The 19,185-nt window shown below is 39.3% G+C and overlaps 2 protein-coding genes across 2 annotated transcripts in view; one reads left to right on the top strand and one right to left on the bottom strand.

Moving 5' to 3' along the window:
* Positions 1-19,185, top strand: part of gtf3c6 (general transcription factor IIIC, polypeptide 6, alpha) — a 1,355,101-nt gene that overhangs the window by 333,652 nt on the left and 1,002,264 nt on the right. The gene's annotated exons all lie outside the window — the stretch shown is intronic.
* creb5b (cAMP responsive element binding protein 5b) overlaps positions 2,535-19,185 on the bottom strand; it is a 96,628-nt gene continuing 79,977 nt past the window's right edge. Inside the window, exons 8-11 of the mRNA XM_079837520.1 lie at positions 11,316-11,636; positions 8,682-8,909; positions 5,596-5,704; positions 2,535-3,607 (exon numbers count right to left, since the gene is read on the bottom strand). Of these exons, the coding sequence (XP_079693646.1) occupies positions 3,483-3,607; positions 5,596-5,704; positions 8,682-8,909; positions 11,316-11,636 (783 nt within the window). The 3' untranslated portion in view covers positions 2,535-3,482. The remainder of the gene's footprint in view (positions 3,608-5,595; positions 5,705-8,681; positions 8,910-11,315; positions 11,637-19,185) is intronic.

Below are 19,185 nucleotides of genomic sequence, written 5' to 3'. Positions count from 1 at the left end.
GTCAATTTGCATATTCGACACCTGGAATGAAGGAAGTGATCAACATGATTCATATTCCAAATGGTAAGCAAGCGCTGCTTTGTTTACGGCACAGTCCTAGTTCCGGTTTCCCTTTTTGAATGACAGACAGCCGACTGCTGGAATGGAAAATTATCTCCTCTCAGAGAACATTGGCTGTGCGGTGTGTTCAAAAGGGCAGACGCAAGGCGAAAACAACGTTGGCTTTCGTCATTGCTAGTTCTTTGATGCCAGTTTGGTGTGTCACAGCCTTAAAGGGATTTAAGATTTCGTTTCCATCTTACAGCCCATCATACACTTATGAGGGACTTTGCACACGCATCCCTTAAAATTACACAAAGGGCACAAGTTCACATTGGAATGTCATTATTAGGGCCGATTCACACAGAACGCGTTTTCATGTTCCACTGCGCAGCATTTATTTGGGTGCATCTCAATCGGCTTCCTAGGTTGTGAATGAGTATGTCGTCTGCACAAATTCGGGCACTGCTAAGAACCCTGGCTCACTACACATTGGGATAACAGCAGGACTGATATCCTTTAAAAGTACAGTCTGAAAAATATTTTCGCGTATAGAGTGATGAAGGTATGACGGCACTTTGTAGGCCAAAACGCGGAAACGAGTTAGCATTTTAGCACTTCTGGTACCGTTGTCCTAAAATCAATGTGTTTTTTAATAGGATTTTGGTTGAAGGGGTGGTTGCATGCGATTTCACTTTTTTAACTTTAGTTAGTGTGTAATGTTGCTGCTTGAGCATAAACAGTATCTGCAAAGTTACAGCGCTGAAAGTTCAATGCAAACGGAGATATTGTCTTTTAAAGTTATGGCAGTTTATTGCCTACAAAAACGGCCGGTTTGGACTACAACAAGCTTCTTCCCGGGTTGGTGACATCATAAACCCTCGCTATTAACATAAACACTGCCCCCGCGAACACGCAACAAAGTGGGCGAGGCCACGTCGCAGTCATTACGAAAGAGAGAGAGCTGTTGCAGAACTACAAACTACATTTGGCCATCTAACCAATCTAAGACCATTGAGTTTTTCGGAGGGATATGCTTCACAGAAGCAGGAAGCAAACGAGCCGTTCAAAGGACAGTGGAGACAGCGGTGTGGAATAAAGGTAAAACATAAGAAAAATATGGCGTTTAAAAAAAAAAAAGAAGTATTAAGACATGTTATACTGCGCCCCATAAACACAACCAAGCCTAGAAAAAAAACATGGAACCACCCCTTTAAAAATAAGGTCTGTGGTGAACACAAGCTCAAGACACTTTCATTCTACGACATAAAATACATCAGTATTACTCCACTTGTGTTTTTTTTTAAGCTGTTACATGTCTTGAAAAAGGTGGTTGCTAACAAGTGGCAAAACGGGACTACAGAGAGATTAAACGTCATTACACAGGTAAACTCAGTCCGCTTTTACCGCCTCATTATGCTTATAATTGTGCTCTTATAAACTATTCTAACTCAAACTTTCTGGGAAAATGCTTTTAGATAAAAACTGAAAGAGAAAAAAAAGCTTAGTGGTCGTGGGACCGTGGTGTAGTTTGCTTATAGCCAACCTTTAGCTTTTTACTTCTGGCAGCTGCATTTAGGCTTCAAAAAGTTGTGTTTATCTTGAAGGACTAAACGTGTATCATAGAATTTTAATGATAATCCAAAAGCCTATGGAAAAATCCTATTGGGTTTTTGTTGAGGAAACCAGTGAGAGGCTAACTGCCCAGTGACGTCATACCTGCACCACTCAATAGAGTTGGCTTGTGCGATTTAAGTTTCGCACTTAAGGGACCATTGATGCTCCCTGGTTTTTGTGGAACTTTTTAGAGAGTGAACGTTCAAATGTGCAGGAAGGATTTCACGATTGAGACAGCCCTTAAAATGGCCGACTCCCTGATCAAGGCCCTGACTACTAAACTTGGGAGCTGATCGAGACGCACCCGTCATTTTTCTATGTAAACATCCGCCACACGGACACATTTGAGCACTGCTTGATGCCGCGAGAACGACTTTCAACTTCCATGCTTCATCCAGCGTTTTTAAACGCAAGCGCGTGTTCTTTGTGAACGGCCCCTTACAGTAAGCTTCCGGCTGTATACTAACATCTCCAATTCAACAGCACATTTCCCGAACCTTTAGGGGTTTGACAGTTTCGTATATTCACGTTCAGAATTCACCTTGGTCCATGTCAAGACGGAAGCCTCATGATTTCCTAGGCAGCAAACAAACCAGAAATTTGAACTGGGATGTATCAAAATATATCCTATCACAATAAATCCTATTCAATTAAATTTATCTCACAGTCAGAATGCCTGAGGAAGATCTAAACAATACTTTGAGCCAAAACGAAAGCTGATTTTAAGTAGCGGTTAATGCATTTGGCTCGCACGGAAGTTTTCCATTGCCTCAGGTAAAGCAAAATCCTTCCAAAGGTTTTCCATGGCATTTTTTCTGGTGCAAGATGCACTTGAGGAGTGTTTTGGATAGGGTTAGAAGGCCCACATATGAGTATATAACATATATAAAAATGTATTCAAGAATGTGCATAATACTTAGTCCACAACAGAAATGACCGCCAGTAAAAGTAGTGTGCAAACTAATGAGGACCAGTGGTAAATCTGACCAGAAGTTACACCAGCTTAAAATGAAACAGCTGATGGCATCTTCTAAAACATTCAGACATAGACGCCAAGTCAGATGTCTTCCTGGTGCTACGTGATTGCAGCTGTGATCTCAGCACTCTGGGAATACTCTGAAATCTCACACATGTTCAGCGGGGCAATATGCTCACAGGAGCCTGTGTGAGCTTGATAAATGCATTCCATTTACATGATCGGCACCAGCGAAGGAGTCAAAGCTGTTTTGTTTTAAAAAGATAACTTTTGAATTGATATCTGAAATGACATGAGCTAATAGGTTGAACTTAATCTGATCTAGATTCTTGTCCGAGTGAGCAAGTGAACACGATCAGATTGCTGAGCATGTCGGAGACTCATATTGCTTCAGGTTACTTTCATTACGAATTCCCTAACCTTTTGAATTTGATAAAAAGGGGAACGTGAGAGTAGTTGTTATAACAGTCGACAGAAACGAAAGGACCGCATCTTTTTGGCAATGGAAAATTCATAGCAAAAGCTATCCAGCTATCTGAATTTTGCACTTTGTAAAGGCAGTTGTCCAGTAGTAATCCAGGGACAGATGTGGCAGTTGTTTTCACAACAACCCATCAGTGATGTTCGTGACGAGCGAGATGGTGCCCGGTGACTTATGCAGACTCCCTTTTTTTAAGCGGACTCAAATGGTAACATAAAACACACTGAACTAAACAAAACGGTAATCAGTTTACATTTACAAATTACGAACAGAAGAAAAAGCTGCCACAGAGGCACAGAGGCGTGTGTCTTTCCAGAGTTTGCGGTCGGGATGTCCAGCGTGTAGGAGGGATGTCAGGGGGTCGAGTCTCTAGTGGATGGGGTTAATATCTGTGCGGTGATTGGGTGCCGTGCTGGAGGTGGTGATGGTATTGTGCTGGATGACTTGCTGCTGGGTTACAGGGGTGGGACTTCCTGCCGGACTGCTCTCTGGACCTGAGGGACAAAAGGAGAGATGAAGACGTGCGTCCAGCTGTCTGACATCTGTCCATATCCGTCAGTCTGGTAGTCACATCTGTTCATCACTCAATTCATCCATCAATCCATTCATCCTTCCATCCGTCCTATGTTTGTCTATCTGTTCATTCATCCATCCATCCATTTTTCTATCTATCCATCTTTATTTCTGTCCTTCCTTCCTTCATTCCATCCATCTGTAGAATTTTCTATCTGTCCAAACATCCATATGTCTGTCTATCCATGTATCCATCCATCCATTCATGTCTATCTGTCCATCCATCATTCCATCCAGCCATCCATCAAGTGTGTCCATCCATTCAAATGTCTGTCTATCCACCCATCCATCCATCAATCCATCCATATGTCTGTTTATCCATCCATCCATATGTTTGTCTATCCATCCATCCATCTATCCATCCGTCCGTCTGTCTTTTTGCTGTCTAGAAAATACAACAAATATTAAAGAGATCTCATATGGGATTTTTCTTTCCTAATCTAATCATGTCTATCTGTCCATCCATCCATCTATCTATTCATCCATATGTCCATCAATCCATCCATCATTCCATCCATCCATCAACCCACCCATATGTCTATCTGTCCATCCATTCATCCATCCATTTGTCTCCATCCATCCATCCATTCATATATCCATCTTTCCATCTTTCCATCCATCTATCCATCTGTACGTCTATCTGTCCATCCATAAATCCATCCATTCATCCATCCATCCATCCATCCATCCAAGTGTGTCCATCCATTTGTATGTCTATCCATCCATTTATCAAATCAATCAATCCATCCATCCGTATGTCTGTCTATTTGCTGTCTAGAAAATACAACAGATATTAAAGAGATCTCACTTCTTGTCATTTTTCTTTCCTAATCTAATCATGTCTATCTGCCCATCCATCAATCTATTTATCCACCTGTATGTCCATCAATCCATCCATCCATCCCTCCATCCATGTCTATCTGTCCATCCATCATTCCATCTATCCATAAATCCATCCATTCATCCATCCAAGTGTGTCCATCCATTTGTATGTCTATCCATCCATTCATCAATCAATCCATCCATCCATCCATCCATCCATCCGTATGTCTGTCTATTTGCTGTCTAGAAAATACAACAGATATTAAAAAGAACTCATTTGTCATTTTTCTTTCCTAATCTAATCATGTCTATCTGTTCATCCATCAATCTATTTATCCACCCGTATGTCCATCAATCCATCCATTCCTCCATCCATGTCTATCTGTCCATCCATCATTCCATCCATCCATCCATCCATCCATCCACCCTTATGTCTATCTGTCCATCCACCGATATGCCCATCCATCAATCCATCCATCCATCCATCCATCCATCCAAGTGTGTCCATCCATTCTTATGTCTATCCATCCATCTATCCATCCAAGTGTCTCCATCCATCCATCCATGCATGCATCCATGCATCCATCCATCCATCCATCCATCCATCCAAGTGTGTCCATCCATTCGTATATGTCTATCCTTCCATCCATCCATCTGCATGTCTGTCTATTTTCTGTCTAGAAATACAACAGATATTAAAGAGATCTCATTTGTGATTTTTTCTTTCCTGTGAGAAGACTGAAGAATAATGTAATGATAAAAAACACCACACTTTGATGAATATTTAAATATTCACATCTTGGATTAGTGATGAATTTGGAAGTTTAGAAAGACAGGCAGACATTTACTGTACTTCAAAGTGAAAATGGAAACAATATTTCTATTTCCTGCATTATAAACCGCAACAGGTTGTTCAGTGACTGAAAAAAAATCAGTGTGTTTTCTCTTTCCCTATAACCAGGGAGTGGCAGCCTCCATACATTTCAAAAATGTCACAAGTATCTATATCAGTGGGTGTGTCCTATAAACAATATACATCCGTTACGTAATGTCACCCCTGGCCATGTGGGTGTGTGATAGTACTCACTGAGGTAACCTTGAGACTCTTTCTGCATGGTGGTGATGGGACAGTCCTTATGTGTCAATAAAAGCTGTTTCAGTTGTGTCACCTCATTCTTTAGCATGGTGACCTCGTTCTGCCAACAAACACAATGATAATATGAAACACTCACAAAAAGTCCCTCTGTGTTTACAGGAATTGAATAACTTGTTGCTAGTGAAAAATCCAATCATAAACATTGGCAACAGACATAAAACAAAAACAAAAATTCTGGTGTGTAGCAACATAAAGTTAAAGCAAAACTAAATGTCTCTCATTATTTTACAGATTAAAAACATGTATATTTCGCAAAACACAAGTTTCCTGGACACTGGATTTTACTGCTTAAGAGTTATTGTCCATTGAAATGCCTTCGTAGTTTAAAATTAAATTTAAGCCATATTTGGGAAATCAAGTTTGGGAGAGCTAACCCCTATGGTTCCTTCCTTATTATGCAAACGAATCTAAACAAAGGCACACATGTTTATGATGTTTTGTTTTGGTCATAAACCATACAATACTTAACATAATTATGACAAACATGTTGGAAAAAGGTCTCTGGTGGATGTATTGGCAGCTTCACATCAAACCTCCCAGCAGACACACTGAATTAAAGGCCAGACAAGTCTGGGTCTCATTAGAAAACCTCATAATGAACAGGCGGTGAATTCTCTGCAATTATCGTTGTGGGAAACACGAGCGTCTGATCACACAGAGTTCTTGAATTTGATTAAACGATTTAGCAGAACCAATATGAAAACATGGCAGCGTTTCAGGGATGCTTGGTGAAGAAGAATCCCCGCGTTGACAGGTACCATGTTTGTGACTGTGGGGTGAATATTTCCCAAAAGGCAAAACAAGCCTGAACAGTGGGACTATGGGAGTGCCAGGGTGTCTATGAGCTTTCTGTCCCACCTCGTCAAACTATGCAATAACAAAGAAAAACAAACACATTTAACATGTTTTGTTCTATTGTTGGTGGGAACTAGGGCTGGGTGAAATTACATCTCAATATTTTTCAGCCTTTTGACTATATAATATATATATATCTTGATATGTATGTATTTAATTGAATTAAAAATGTGTTTTTAATTGTGTTTTTTTTCAATATTTATTTCAACTAAAGTTCATTTAATTTGTATTGTATAATGCAAGATGAAAAATACAGTAAAAATGGTAACAACAAAGGCATGTTTTTCCACATTTGTTTACTAAATGGAAAAGAGATTATGATTTTATTTTTTCATTTATATGCACCAGTACAGCAATACATCAGAATAAACAATATGTGACCCTGGACCACAAAACCAGTCATAAGTCGCATGGGGAATATTTGTGGCGATAGCGAACAATACATTGTATGGGTCAAAATTATCAATTTTTCTTGTTTGCAAGAAAATCACAAGGATATTAAGTAAAGATCATTTAGCAGATATTTTGTAAATTTCCTAAAAATACATCAAATATATCAAAAACATAAAAAATTTGTAATTATTAGGCTATTTTTAATATGGCCAAGGGCTTTTTTTTTGCACCCTCAGATTCAAGATTTTCAAATAGTTGTATCTCAGCTTATTTATTCACCTTTCATGATGTATAAATCTCAATTGCAAAAAATTGACCCTTATGACTGGTTTTGTAGTCCAGGGTCACATATTTTTTCCTAAATGTCATTCAACCATTTTCTTTTTTAAATCAATTAAAGCTTTTATTCAGCAAGGATACACTGATCAAAAATGACATTTATACATTCTAAAAAATGCTGGGTTAAAAATAACCCAAGTTGGGTTGAAAATGGACTAACAAATGGACAGCGATTGGGTTGTTTTAAGCAAGCATTTAACCCATCCGCTGGGTTAAAACAACCCAATTGCTGGGTTAGTCCATTTTCAACCCAACTTGGGTTATTTTTTAGAGTGTAATGTTACAAAATATTTCTATTTTAAATAAATGTGGTTCTTTTGAACTTTTTATTCGCAAATCCAAAAATCCGGAATAATGACTGCTGAGAATTCAGCATGACCGTTTTTACTGTATTTTCAAACTTTGTGAGCATAAGAGGTAATCTTACCCGGCACAAACTGTAAAACGGTATTTATGTAAATATATGTAAATTGCCACACAGAGACCTCAATGAACATTTCTGAGTCACTATGTCAATGTCTTGAACTGATTCTCTGAAACAGACAGTTTGAACTGATTCGAGTCATGATATAAAGAGGAATCACAAAACGCAATTAAAAACTAATTAAAATCTTTGCAATATTTACAAAGTTAGATTACCTAGCCCTAGTAGGAACTTTTGATAAGAGGCTGGTGTTGCCTAGAGGTTACAAATATAGGCTGGTGGTGGTAATTGAAAGGCTCAAACTACACAAAGTACAACCACTATTGTGTCCAAGAGCAAGACTCAGGTCGGAGAAGAGCAGAGAGCGAATGATGTGGCACAATCGGGAAGACCACCCAACGTTGGTCAGGCTGTTCTGGTTTTAGAGGGGCTTTGGACACGTGTCATATGGTTAGAGTGGAAGACCGTCTGGCCGACCAGTTAAACCACCTGAAACATACATTCTGAAAACCAGTTTAGGCTGATTTAAGTTGTGGGCAATGCAGGATATACGCAACACATCCTCCAAAAATAGACTTACATGAATATCCACACGGCATCAATCTTTCAGGTAAACCTCTATGCAAATTCATGGTCTATTGAGAGCCTAAATGGATGCGTTCAGATGGAAACCTCAAAATGTGCCGTGATGCTCAGAGGTTTTACTGGCCTACAAACCACACATTCAGCTGCAGCTGGCTGTGCTCTGGTTACTCTGTAGACCTCAATAACCCATTGACCCTTCCCTCCTCACAGCCGTCCCCGTCTGCTCTCCATCTACAGTAGCTTCAGCTGTCAAATGAAGGGTGTTTATGAGCTTCTGTGGTCTAGAGTAAGCTAATACCGAGTGAAATATGACGCCCTGCGTGAAATACATCTCAGTGTGTGTTCCAAATTGAAGTGCGTTTTAACGCTTAAGAACCGAGGCCTTCAGCTGAGGAGAAGTGTGCGAATGAGTGATTCTGACCTGCAACTGCATGTTGGTTTGGGTGAGCTCCTCCGCTTTCTTTTCTAGCGACATCACCCACACTTTCCTTTTCTGTCTGCAGCGTGTGGCGGCTGCGCGATTCCTCTCCAGGAATTTCCGTCTGCGCTCGTCGGGGTCTTCATCCACGACACGCCTGCGGCGACCTCCGCTGGGCGGCGGGGACTGAAGGGTCTGCGTCGGCTGCATTTGCTGCGCAGCCGGAGATAACTGTAAAATACGGGACAACCAAAAAGTCTAAAGTTACATTCTCTATTGAGGCATCATATTTTCATATTCATAGACCTGGCTCCCGGCCAATCACCTGTCAAACATCTCCTCGTTCAGACCTCTCCAGCCAGAAACTTCCTGTCTGGGAGTTTTCTTTAAAACAACATGTGCCCTGTACACGTGGCCCTACGTCCCTATGATGGACGTCTGGGTGTGAGAAACAGCAGTCTGATTTACAGGCTGCCCCACCCTCATAAAGAGGTGTCAGGGCCCAGTTTTCCACTGCACACATCCACTCGGACCAATACTCTACGACACCCTGAGAACCAGGGCCACTACCAGTGCTCAAGGCCCACAAAAAGCTTCTTTGACATATGCTTGGCAGTTGCCATGTTTGCCGTCTTTAGATCATTACAGGTTTCTGGAGGCGATGGAAAATGCAGTGGCTTTGATGGTTTGTATGTATACAGGGCCCCTTCTTTGACTTAATAATACATTAAGGCAGAATTTCTGAATCACAAAAAGATGGATTCAGTCATCTTATGCTGGGCACACACGAAAGTTTCAAAATGTGAGACCACAAACTTGAAGGTAAGAAATCAAAGATTTAACCGTTTTGTTCCTCTAGTGTGTGAGGAACAGAGTCCCGCCTGTGAACACGGGAACGTGACTTTAAATAAAAAAATCATGGCGGTCGCAAGAAGAAATTGTGCTTATAGCGTATGGACTGCTTTTTACAGAAAATTTGCGGTTGAAAAAGGAAAATGTTTAGATGAAGTCATGAAGACAGTGTGAAAATGAACTTTACATGTTACAGCGCGAGCTGGAGGTCAGTCTTCTGTCAGCTTGCTTTCTGATTGGGTATTGTTTCGTTTCACGTGATAATCTCCAGAGCGCGCGCGCTTGCGTCCTCGGGGTTCCCCCCACACGTCAGGATTTCTGATTCGAGATCGGGGTGGCTCCAACGTTCTTCCGATCAGGTTCAATCACTCTAAACACACCTCACACCACAGGAAAATCTGATAAGATCATCTGTAGAACCATCAAGATAATGGGGACTCTACCTAGCATTGTTGGAAAGGAGAAATCGGGCCAATATCTCCCCGATTATCTTTTCGCGTGTACCCAGCAAACCCAGAGTACCCAGAGTTTAAGTGGCAAGACCCGAAGGTTCATACAAATAAGAGTCCACAATAAAGAAAAGAAATAATCTTTTCGAAATCTAGTTTAAACATGTTCCATTTTTTTTTTTAAATGTACTCTTGATTTGATATGATTTTGAAAAACACAATTTTCAACAAAAATGTGGTGCAAGTAAAACATAATAACATACTGTTTTGAATTACATTTACTTTACAACACACATATGTACATACAGTATGTGAGTGTACACACATATTATGATATTTGATTATTAGAAACGTTTTTAAATACATTTTCCAAGGTAAAAATACAACCTAACATTTTACAACCTAAACTAACACTGCGTTTTCATAATGAGGTCAAATGATCTGATATTTTAAGAGATTTATTGACCTTGACACACAGTCATGAGTCTGCAGGGGTTCTCTCTATGATATCATTTCCTGTTTTATGTTTTTCTGTGGGTCTGCATACGAAATCGCATACTCTCTTAAGTAGGTACTTATTTTGAATAAGTAATTACTTCACAACTTCTAAAAAACATGTTCTATATTGTATGAATGTGTGTTGTATGAATATAATCTGGACGTACCACAATGGCCATGTTGTAATTATCATGTGACCTACCAGCGTCAGTTACGTCGCTTCATTTCCATTCACAAATCCTCTCCCGTGGCCTCATGGGATAGTAAAGTGTCCATCGTATGCACACTACACGGAAGTAGTAGGTCATGCCTACTCTTTTATGAGTGTTGTGAATTCGGACATACTATTGTCACATACTGTTTTTCGCCTACTGTATAGTAGGGAAGTATGCGATTTTGGATGCAGCCTGTATGTTGGTCGCACCACAAGACAAAAGTTTTTGTTTTCTAAATATTAATAACCCTTCAAGAAAACTTTAAACGTTTTTTTTTTTATACATACATTTTTAAAAAGTTACTTTTTATTTATTATGATATCAAGACAGTTGTACCACTCTGAAATGTATAATTATAATATAATAATATAATATATAGTGTTATTATAATTACAAAACTTACAAAAGAGGTGTATTCAAGTAATGGTATTTTTAATGTACAGTATTTTTGAATAAAATCTGGGGGGAAATTTTCATTTTTATTTTATGCCAGATGTTCACAACTTGGTCCTAGTTTAACTTTTTTTAAATAATAATTTATTTAACATGACTCCACTGAAATCACTGTAAGTTCAATTCAGCCGAACTCATCAATCCCCGCATCACTTGACCCAGTTCAGTACCTGTGAAGCAGCAGAGTGCATGGGTTGGTGTGGAGAGGTCTGGTGTCCGTGTGCAGGGTGCAGGTGGGGCGGGTGGGAGTTGTGGTGCCCGTGGCTCTGTGGGTGGTGATGGACGCTCTGTGCGTGGCTGGGGTGGTGGTGGTGGGCATGGTGAGGGTATCCGTGGGGTGGGCCCTGCATGTGCTGGTGAGGGTGAGAGTGAAGGTGGTGATGACCGGCCTGATCCTGCCGCGATGGCATCATCTCCATCATATGACCCATGGAGTTCATGCTGCCATTCGCCATGCCCCCTGGATGATGGGCAAGGGCCGCTTTCAGTCTCTGAGTAGAAAAATAGGGGGAAAAGGTATGTATTAGCATTATGACTAGCAAGTTTTAGATTTTAGATTTAAAAAGAGCATTATATGTGGTCCATTGTACAAAAACTCTGAGGTACCTGTGAGTATTTCTATTTTCTAGTGACGATAGATAGATAGATAGATAGATAGATAGATAGATAGATAGATAGATAGATAGATAGATAGATAGATAGATAGATAGATAGATAGATAGATAGATAGATAGATAGATAGATAGATAGATAGATAGATAGATAGATAGATAGATAGATAGATAGATAGATAGATAGAACAATTAACTTAAAAAATAAAATTAAATAAAATTAAATTAAATGAATGAAAATGAATGAAAAAATAAAATAAAGTTATTTAAAAAAAAAAAAAAGTTTAGCAATTAGATATATTCTGTGAAAAAAAATAATATAATTTTGCTACCCAAGAAAATATATCTTTATTTTTTTGACGTTATTTACCTGGAAAACAAGACCGAAATTCTGATTCATTTAAATTTCTGTTAACATGACAAAACATGGCTGTCTATTGAGTCGACAAGTGAGCAATTCTATTTTTCCGATAGATTACATGTGACCGCTCGCCCACTTTTTGACGTACATGAATGTCCGAGTTAAGCCTGTCACTCCCATTTACCCTCTCACCCACACACCTACACACCCTCTTACACACCCAAACACACTATTCCACTATCTGTCGTCACTGTCTAAGAGCTGAAGATCGAGCCCAGCGCGGTGCAGGTCTGGCAGCGAGAGGCCCCTGAGGACTCTCTCCCCCGATTTGCCTATTTCCCTTTCGGCCTACGCACTGTTGCTTCAACCGTGTGGTCTACTTAAGCTTTCACCCAGGGCTGGTCTTGGAGTCTATGACTCTAGAGACGCTCAAAGCGCGTCTGTGTTTGGAATATGTTTACCTGACTGCTCTCTCTCTCACAGAACTGTTTTTCTGGGCAGCTCAAAAAGACAACTTAGGGGTCTGAAAAAAGCCACAAGTATAAACATACCTCCCGCCAAAATATGTCCGATGGTTTGATCTGTTGACGGCACATGTAGACAAAAAAAAAAAAAAAAAAAATGAAAAGGTACATAAGCATGTGCATATATATTTATATGTCTGTGTCCATTCAGTTTGACTTTTTTAAACTTGAGCCAAGGCAAAAAACCCGGAGAAGTATTTTTAGAGAGTGTTGAGTCTACGGTATATATTTCCACAAGAGCTGAGCAGGTAGACTGACTTTATAAGAAATGGGTCTGAGGATCGAAAAAACAAACCAAACACACACACACAAATTATTCAAATAAATGAAAGAAAACAAGAAATGAAGTCAAGCAAGGATAATCTCTTCATGGAAAGTAAGACTTAAAAAACTCAAACAAAATGACATAAAGGTGCACTCAGTAGTTTTTTGTTTGTTGCACTGACCAATATGCCCTCTTGGACTTATACTGACACCTAGTGGTGTGGATGCAACATCATGCATACGGTTAGAATCCAATAAAATGAGAGGTTACTACTACTACTACTACTACTACTACTACTACTACTTTACACTACGGGGCTGTTGAATGCTTGATTATGATTGGTAGATTATTGTTCTAATGTGTGTAGTTATTTTCCAGTAAATGCACATCTAAAGTAGTTCCAGGCAGGTCTTGAACGCATTACAGTTTCATACTTCGCCAAATGATTTCAGTTATGTCAAAGGTCCTCTCAGCCTACAACATTAAAATAACTAAGACCCACAAAGACACTGACCAAACAAATAAATATAACAAACAATAGGATAAAAATGACACACTATATCTATATTTTCCCCCTCAAAATTACGTTTTATTATCTATGAAAAGCACAACTTGTTGCCAGCGTTGCCCTACAACTTTATCAGTAAAATAGTTTCACAACTAAAAAGCCACACAACGTTTCTCAGTATCAAAGTAGTAACATCAATGTTTTTGAAGCACTTAAACTTACAGCTTTGCTAGAGACGCTGCTGTCGAAGATGATTGAGAGACGCATAGACTGAAGTAATTCACACACACTTAGTTTGGTTCTCTTGGTCCGAACCAAAAAAAAAAACTAATTTAGTCCTGGTCCGCTTAGCATTCAGATTGCCATTTTAACACAGAACCGAAATATACGGAACCTAAAGGCATAGGGATATGTTCACAACCTGATTCGTCTGCTTTTATTATGTATATTTCAGCTGTGAACTCGTGAAGAGCTTATAAAATATGCATATGAGTCAAAACAGCGGCAGGAATCTCTCTGTCACACACACAAATGAAGATCTGCTGCAAGGAGACGTGGTTGAGACTATGCGGGACTATGATGAGAAAAAACAGGTATTCTTGAGCATTCTGTCTTTTTAGGGTCGCATCTTGAGACATAATTTTCAGTTTTTGGTTCGTTTACATGTCTTTGGTCCGTGTTGCATTCACATTTAATTCGAACCGCACCAGAGTTTGTTTGGAAGCGGACGGAGACCCATCTTTTCAGTGATCGCGGTCCGCTTGTTTGGTGCGCACCAGTGTTCGAATGGCAGCATTACTTATTCAAATGAACCGCACTAACAAAGCAGTCGCACCAGGGTTCGTTTTAATCGAACCAACCAAGTGTGAACACACCCTTAATCAATCAATCGCTCTGCCTCTGTCTCTCTGTATTAACTGCATTAATAGTCTGTTATCAATGGCTCAACCCTGTTACTGGCTCTAAAATGACATTTTGGAATTAGCAACTGAGGCTTGGAATGAGATGCATAAGAAATAAGTTCTGCACACAAGAGCATTTTAAGTACAAAAAACTGACAAATGTCTTGAAATAAAATGTCTGACCAATGTCTAGAGGCCTGGTGACCATTCTATTCTATAAGCAGAATAACTGACCACATTACCACCCCCGGTGTGCATTATTGTTCTAATAATTAAATTGATTAATTTCTGCCTTCACAAGGCAACCCACTCCATGTAAAATAAAACAGGCTACCAATACAAATAGAGGCTTCTCCTCATGTGAATGCACATCATTTTACACATATTTAACAAAATTACAATTCACTTTTTTATGTGCACATTTCTTTTAATGAGAGAAACATTACTTAGCACACCTTATTATATGTAATTTAAATCTCATACGTTTCCACAAACAGACCCAGAAGAATGACAGAAAAGAATCAGACATGTCCCTGCCATGCTCCTGTTCTCCCAGGCACTCCAGATGCTGTGGGTCAGAGAGGCCAGTGTCCAGAGTTGTGTGTTTGTAACAGGCAGCACATTCACTCTCTGAGAGTCACAGCCAGCTGGACCGTATGTGAGTCCAGAAGGCACAGACCACAGCAAAGCATCCCTTTCTTCTCAAGCTGGTCAACCTGTGAGATGTCTTTTATTTTTCAAGATGTCTTTATTCTCTGAATCATCCTAGTTGCTATTTACCAAAACAAAACCCAAATTTATTTGATAAGTTGCTGGCTCTTCAGCTCTCCAAGCCAAGCAAAGCCATACCGTCCCTCCCTGACTCCTGGAGCTGCCAGTGCTTTCTGCCTTCACACACTGGCTGCCAAATGCACAAGCACTAACTTACCCACCCTTACTGCTGCCCTTAACTGCCATTAATGCTGTTTTCACCTACCCGCTGCATCTTAATCCACTCTAACCCTTGCCAACACAGCAATAATAACCCACCATTGCCTTTATCAACATTTCTGCTGCAGCATGCAAAACATTTCCCGCTAAAAAAAACATTGCCAGCCACAGTGAGGCACCTAAACTTTCTATTTTCTGTTCTCGCCAGTCTGATATCTGTGTATATGTCTAGTGCATGATTGTGTGTATGATTGATATGTCTGGATTTTAATGTTGTATTGAAAAAAGGACCAAAAGTAGCTGGTTTTGATTTTTATAATATAACATTAACACACTGTCCAATAAAGAATTTGGACACTACATAAAATATATCAAACATTTTATTGGATGCAGTGTGAATATATACACACACTGCCGTTCAAAGGTTTGGGGTCAATCATACGATTTTTGTTGTTGCTGTAGTTTGAAAGAAATTAATACTGTTATTCAGCAAACATTGCATTACATTGATCAAAAGTGACAGTGTAGATTTTTACAATTACAATTTTACAATTTACAATTAATTAATTTTTATCATCTTGAAATACAGGCAAGGCATATGTATTGTAGATGATTTTGTACATCTACAATATACATGCATATATTTTTTATATATATATTCGTTTGCACGTGACTGTTTAAAACCCGTGTTTAGACCCGTGTTCTCCCTTGTCCGACCCGCACCCGTATCCGACAAAGTTAGGATGTTTTTCAACCGAGCTTTTCAACCGAGCTTTTTCAGCAATATTCGCGGGTACCTGCACCCGTGCGGGACTCTGCACGGCACTTTAAAAATCGAATCGTTTATTTATAGTTTGATTATGGATATTTCACGTCATGTGCGAATGCATATTTGAATATTGAATAAAAAGTGACAGCCCTACTAAGAAATGTTGCTTGACTGTCACTTGTTTTGATATTTTGTTATCTAATGCAATGAAATGTATATATCTTTTAAATTATAAAATATTTTGAACACTTTCATATATAAAATAATATTTAATAATATTTGGACACCTTAATATTTAATATTTGGTTACACTTTATTTTAAGGTGTCTATGTTACACATATCTATTTGAGACCTGAGTAATATTAAGTAACTACATTTATTTACTATAGGGTTAGGATTAGGGTTTGGTCTGGTTTAGAGTTAGTTGCATGTAATTATGTGTAATTTATAGGTATTACTATAGTAACTACATGTAACAATCTGAGGTTACACTTTATTTTAAGGTGTCTTTGTTACAGTGTAATGATATATTTAAGTACTGAGTAATATTAATTAACTACATGTACTTACTATTAAGATTAGGGTTTGGTTTACGGTTAGTTGCTGGTAATTATGCATAATTTACTGTTATTACTATAGTAACTACATGTAGCATATGTCACAAGGATACTGTTAAATAAAGTGTTACCCAATCTGACACTGTCAAATTAAGTGTTACCAAATATTTTTTATGGAATTTTGAAATTCTGCACTTTTCCACCACAATTAATGGTTTAATGATACATTTAATCAAGAAATGTTAAACTGTTCAAAACCTTTCAGATGCAATATAAGACATACCATACCATCTCAAAAAATGAGACGTCTATATTAGGTTCTAATGTGTGTACAAAGATGGAGTCTATGAGAATCACAGGAGCCAAGGGACCATCTTTCATCCATTAACATACTTGACATACTGGGGTCACAGTGCACAGAAACACCTCTGACTGATTGCGCCACCTGTCCATCAACACTCTCACTTTGATTGGACCTGGGCAGCTGTGCACCTATCTCTCCCTCCCTCTTGGTCCGGGCCAGATTGTGCCGAGTTCCCACACGGTGGAATGCCACTGTCTGGGGCCGCGTCACACTAAGAGAGAGGACAAGCACGGGGCCTCGTCCTATAAAGCTCAGCTTGGCAGTGAGCCAACAGTTGATGGAGGGAGGAAGCAAGAAGGGGGGTATTAGAGTATCTCTCGCTCTTTCTCTTCCACAGGAAGAGACATTCATCCATCATTTGTGGGGTGTAGGGAGAGCGTCCGCTATCAGTGCTCTAATGTAATCAGTCTGGCTCTGAGCAGGGCCCCAGAGTGCCACACAGGGTCAGAGGCCAAATGAGCCACAACAGGCTGAAAGAGAGAGAGAGAGACGGCACAAAGCAGGAAGTGCACACTTAACAGATACCTAGTAACCACTAAACACACTACTGATATGGAATACACAAGCTATGTGCTGAAACACTTGACCAAACACGTGAGAGAAAAAAAGGCTGAATTGGGATATACACTGAAAAAAAAATGGTGTAAAGAAACTAGTAGATTTCACAAACAATTACAAAACGGCAAGAAACACACCATTTTGAAGGAGAAAAAATAAACTAATAAGCTTTGTTTTATTTACAACTTCGAGAGCAGATAATCAGCTCGAAAGAACAAAAGACACACTTATCAGACAGACTTTTGGTAACATCAAACAAACCGCTGAAACTTGCTCTCCTGCTGGCAGAAACCCAGAATAAACATCAAACCATTAGTCACTCGGCGGGACAAAAATCTGACATATCAAAACCAGAAAGTTCAGATCACATTTTTCAAGCAATAACTTTACAGGATTTCTCATCGTTTACACTTCCTACCACAAACTGGATAGTGTACACCCTTAAAAATAAAGGTTCCAGATGGGGTTTTTTTACTGCAGGGATGCCACATTCTTAAAAGAACATTTAATAATCTAAAGAACCTTTTAAGCAATGGAAAGGTTCCATGAATGTCAAATGTTCTTGGTGGAACCATTAGAAGCCAATCAATAACCTTTATTTTTAAGAGTGTAGCAAAAGCAAGCAAGAAATAAGAATAAAAGTACTCTCACCCAAGTACTTCAAGGAAAACTTTCTCTTCCAAATCTGGCAGGTAGAAATGAACAGTGCAGGGAGGCTTGTAATATAACCTACTGTATTTATGTCCATAATCTCTTGTGACGTTAGCTGAGAACCCAGATCAGTGCTGATGTGTGTCACTGACTAGGTCTCATCTGCCTTTCGTAATGAGGTGTAAACAGACATTAGAGTCGAGCCCTCAGAGCTGAAACAGCAGCTGTATTAGCCTGTAATGATAGTGCTGTCTTGGACGCTGGCACTGCAAAACCTGAGGAAAACAGTCATTACTGTAACACAAGTGTTGGCCTGTTGAGAAGCAAACTCTCCTGAAGTGATTCACAACAGAGAGAAGTGTGTGAAGCACCTGTGTGTGTGTGTGAGATGTTACCAAATATTCAAGACAGGTGGGGAGAGAATGTAAAAGTTTAAGAATTGGTAATCGTGGAAAACCTTTGTGGATAAGTAAAGCACTGCATTTGCCAACGTTTGCCAAGTTAAATCTTTTAAAAAGATACTTAAAGTTAAGTAGAGAATGTATATTATGCCTGAGTTGTTTCTATGAAATGATCAGATGGCCCTTAAAATTCGATCATAGTAAATTTGTTCAATATGAGATGGAAGTCTTTTTTTTTGTGGACTGACTGTTTAAGCTGCAAGTTATATGTAGAAAAGATGTGAGAGATTCATGTCAGATGTGTTTCCATGTGTGAGATTTTAGCAATAGATGTTTCCCATTTCAATCCAAACACACACACACACACACACACACGCACACACACGCACGCACGCGTTTTAATTACGTCTTTTAAGGCTGGAATGTGTGTGGAACGTGTGAAAAATGTGGAATGTCTGAAAATATCAAACATGTTTGATATCCTCCAACTGGATTAACTCTGAAACTAGTTTGTGCCCAAAAATTGGAGTTTTTACACGATTTTCTCAGAAATTTGTCAACTCAGACCGCACAAAAAAGCAGACTTTCAGTAGATGCTCTGACACTAGCCTTGGCTCCTCCAGACTGCAATTCAGAGC

Source organism: Gobio gobio, assembly GCF_949357685.1.
Source record: "Gobio gobio genome assembly, chromosome: 15".
NCBI classification, from domain to species: Eukaryota; Metazoa; Chordata; class Actinopteri; order Cypriniformes; family Gobionidae; genus Gobio; species Gobio gobio.
Note: the sequence above shows the minus strand (reverse complement) of the source record. Positions and strands in the feature narration are given on the sequence as shown.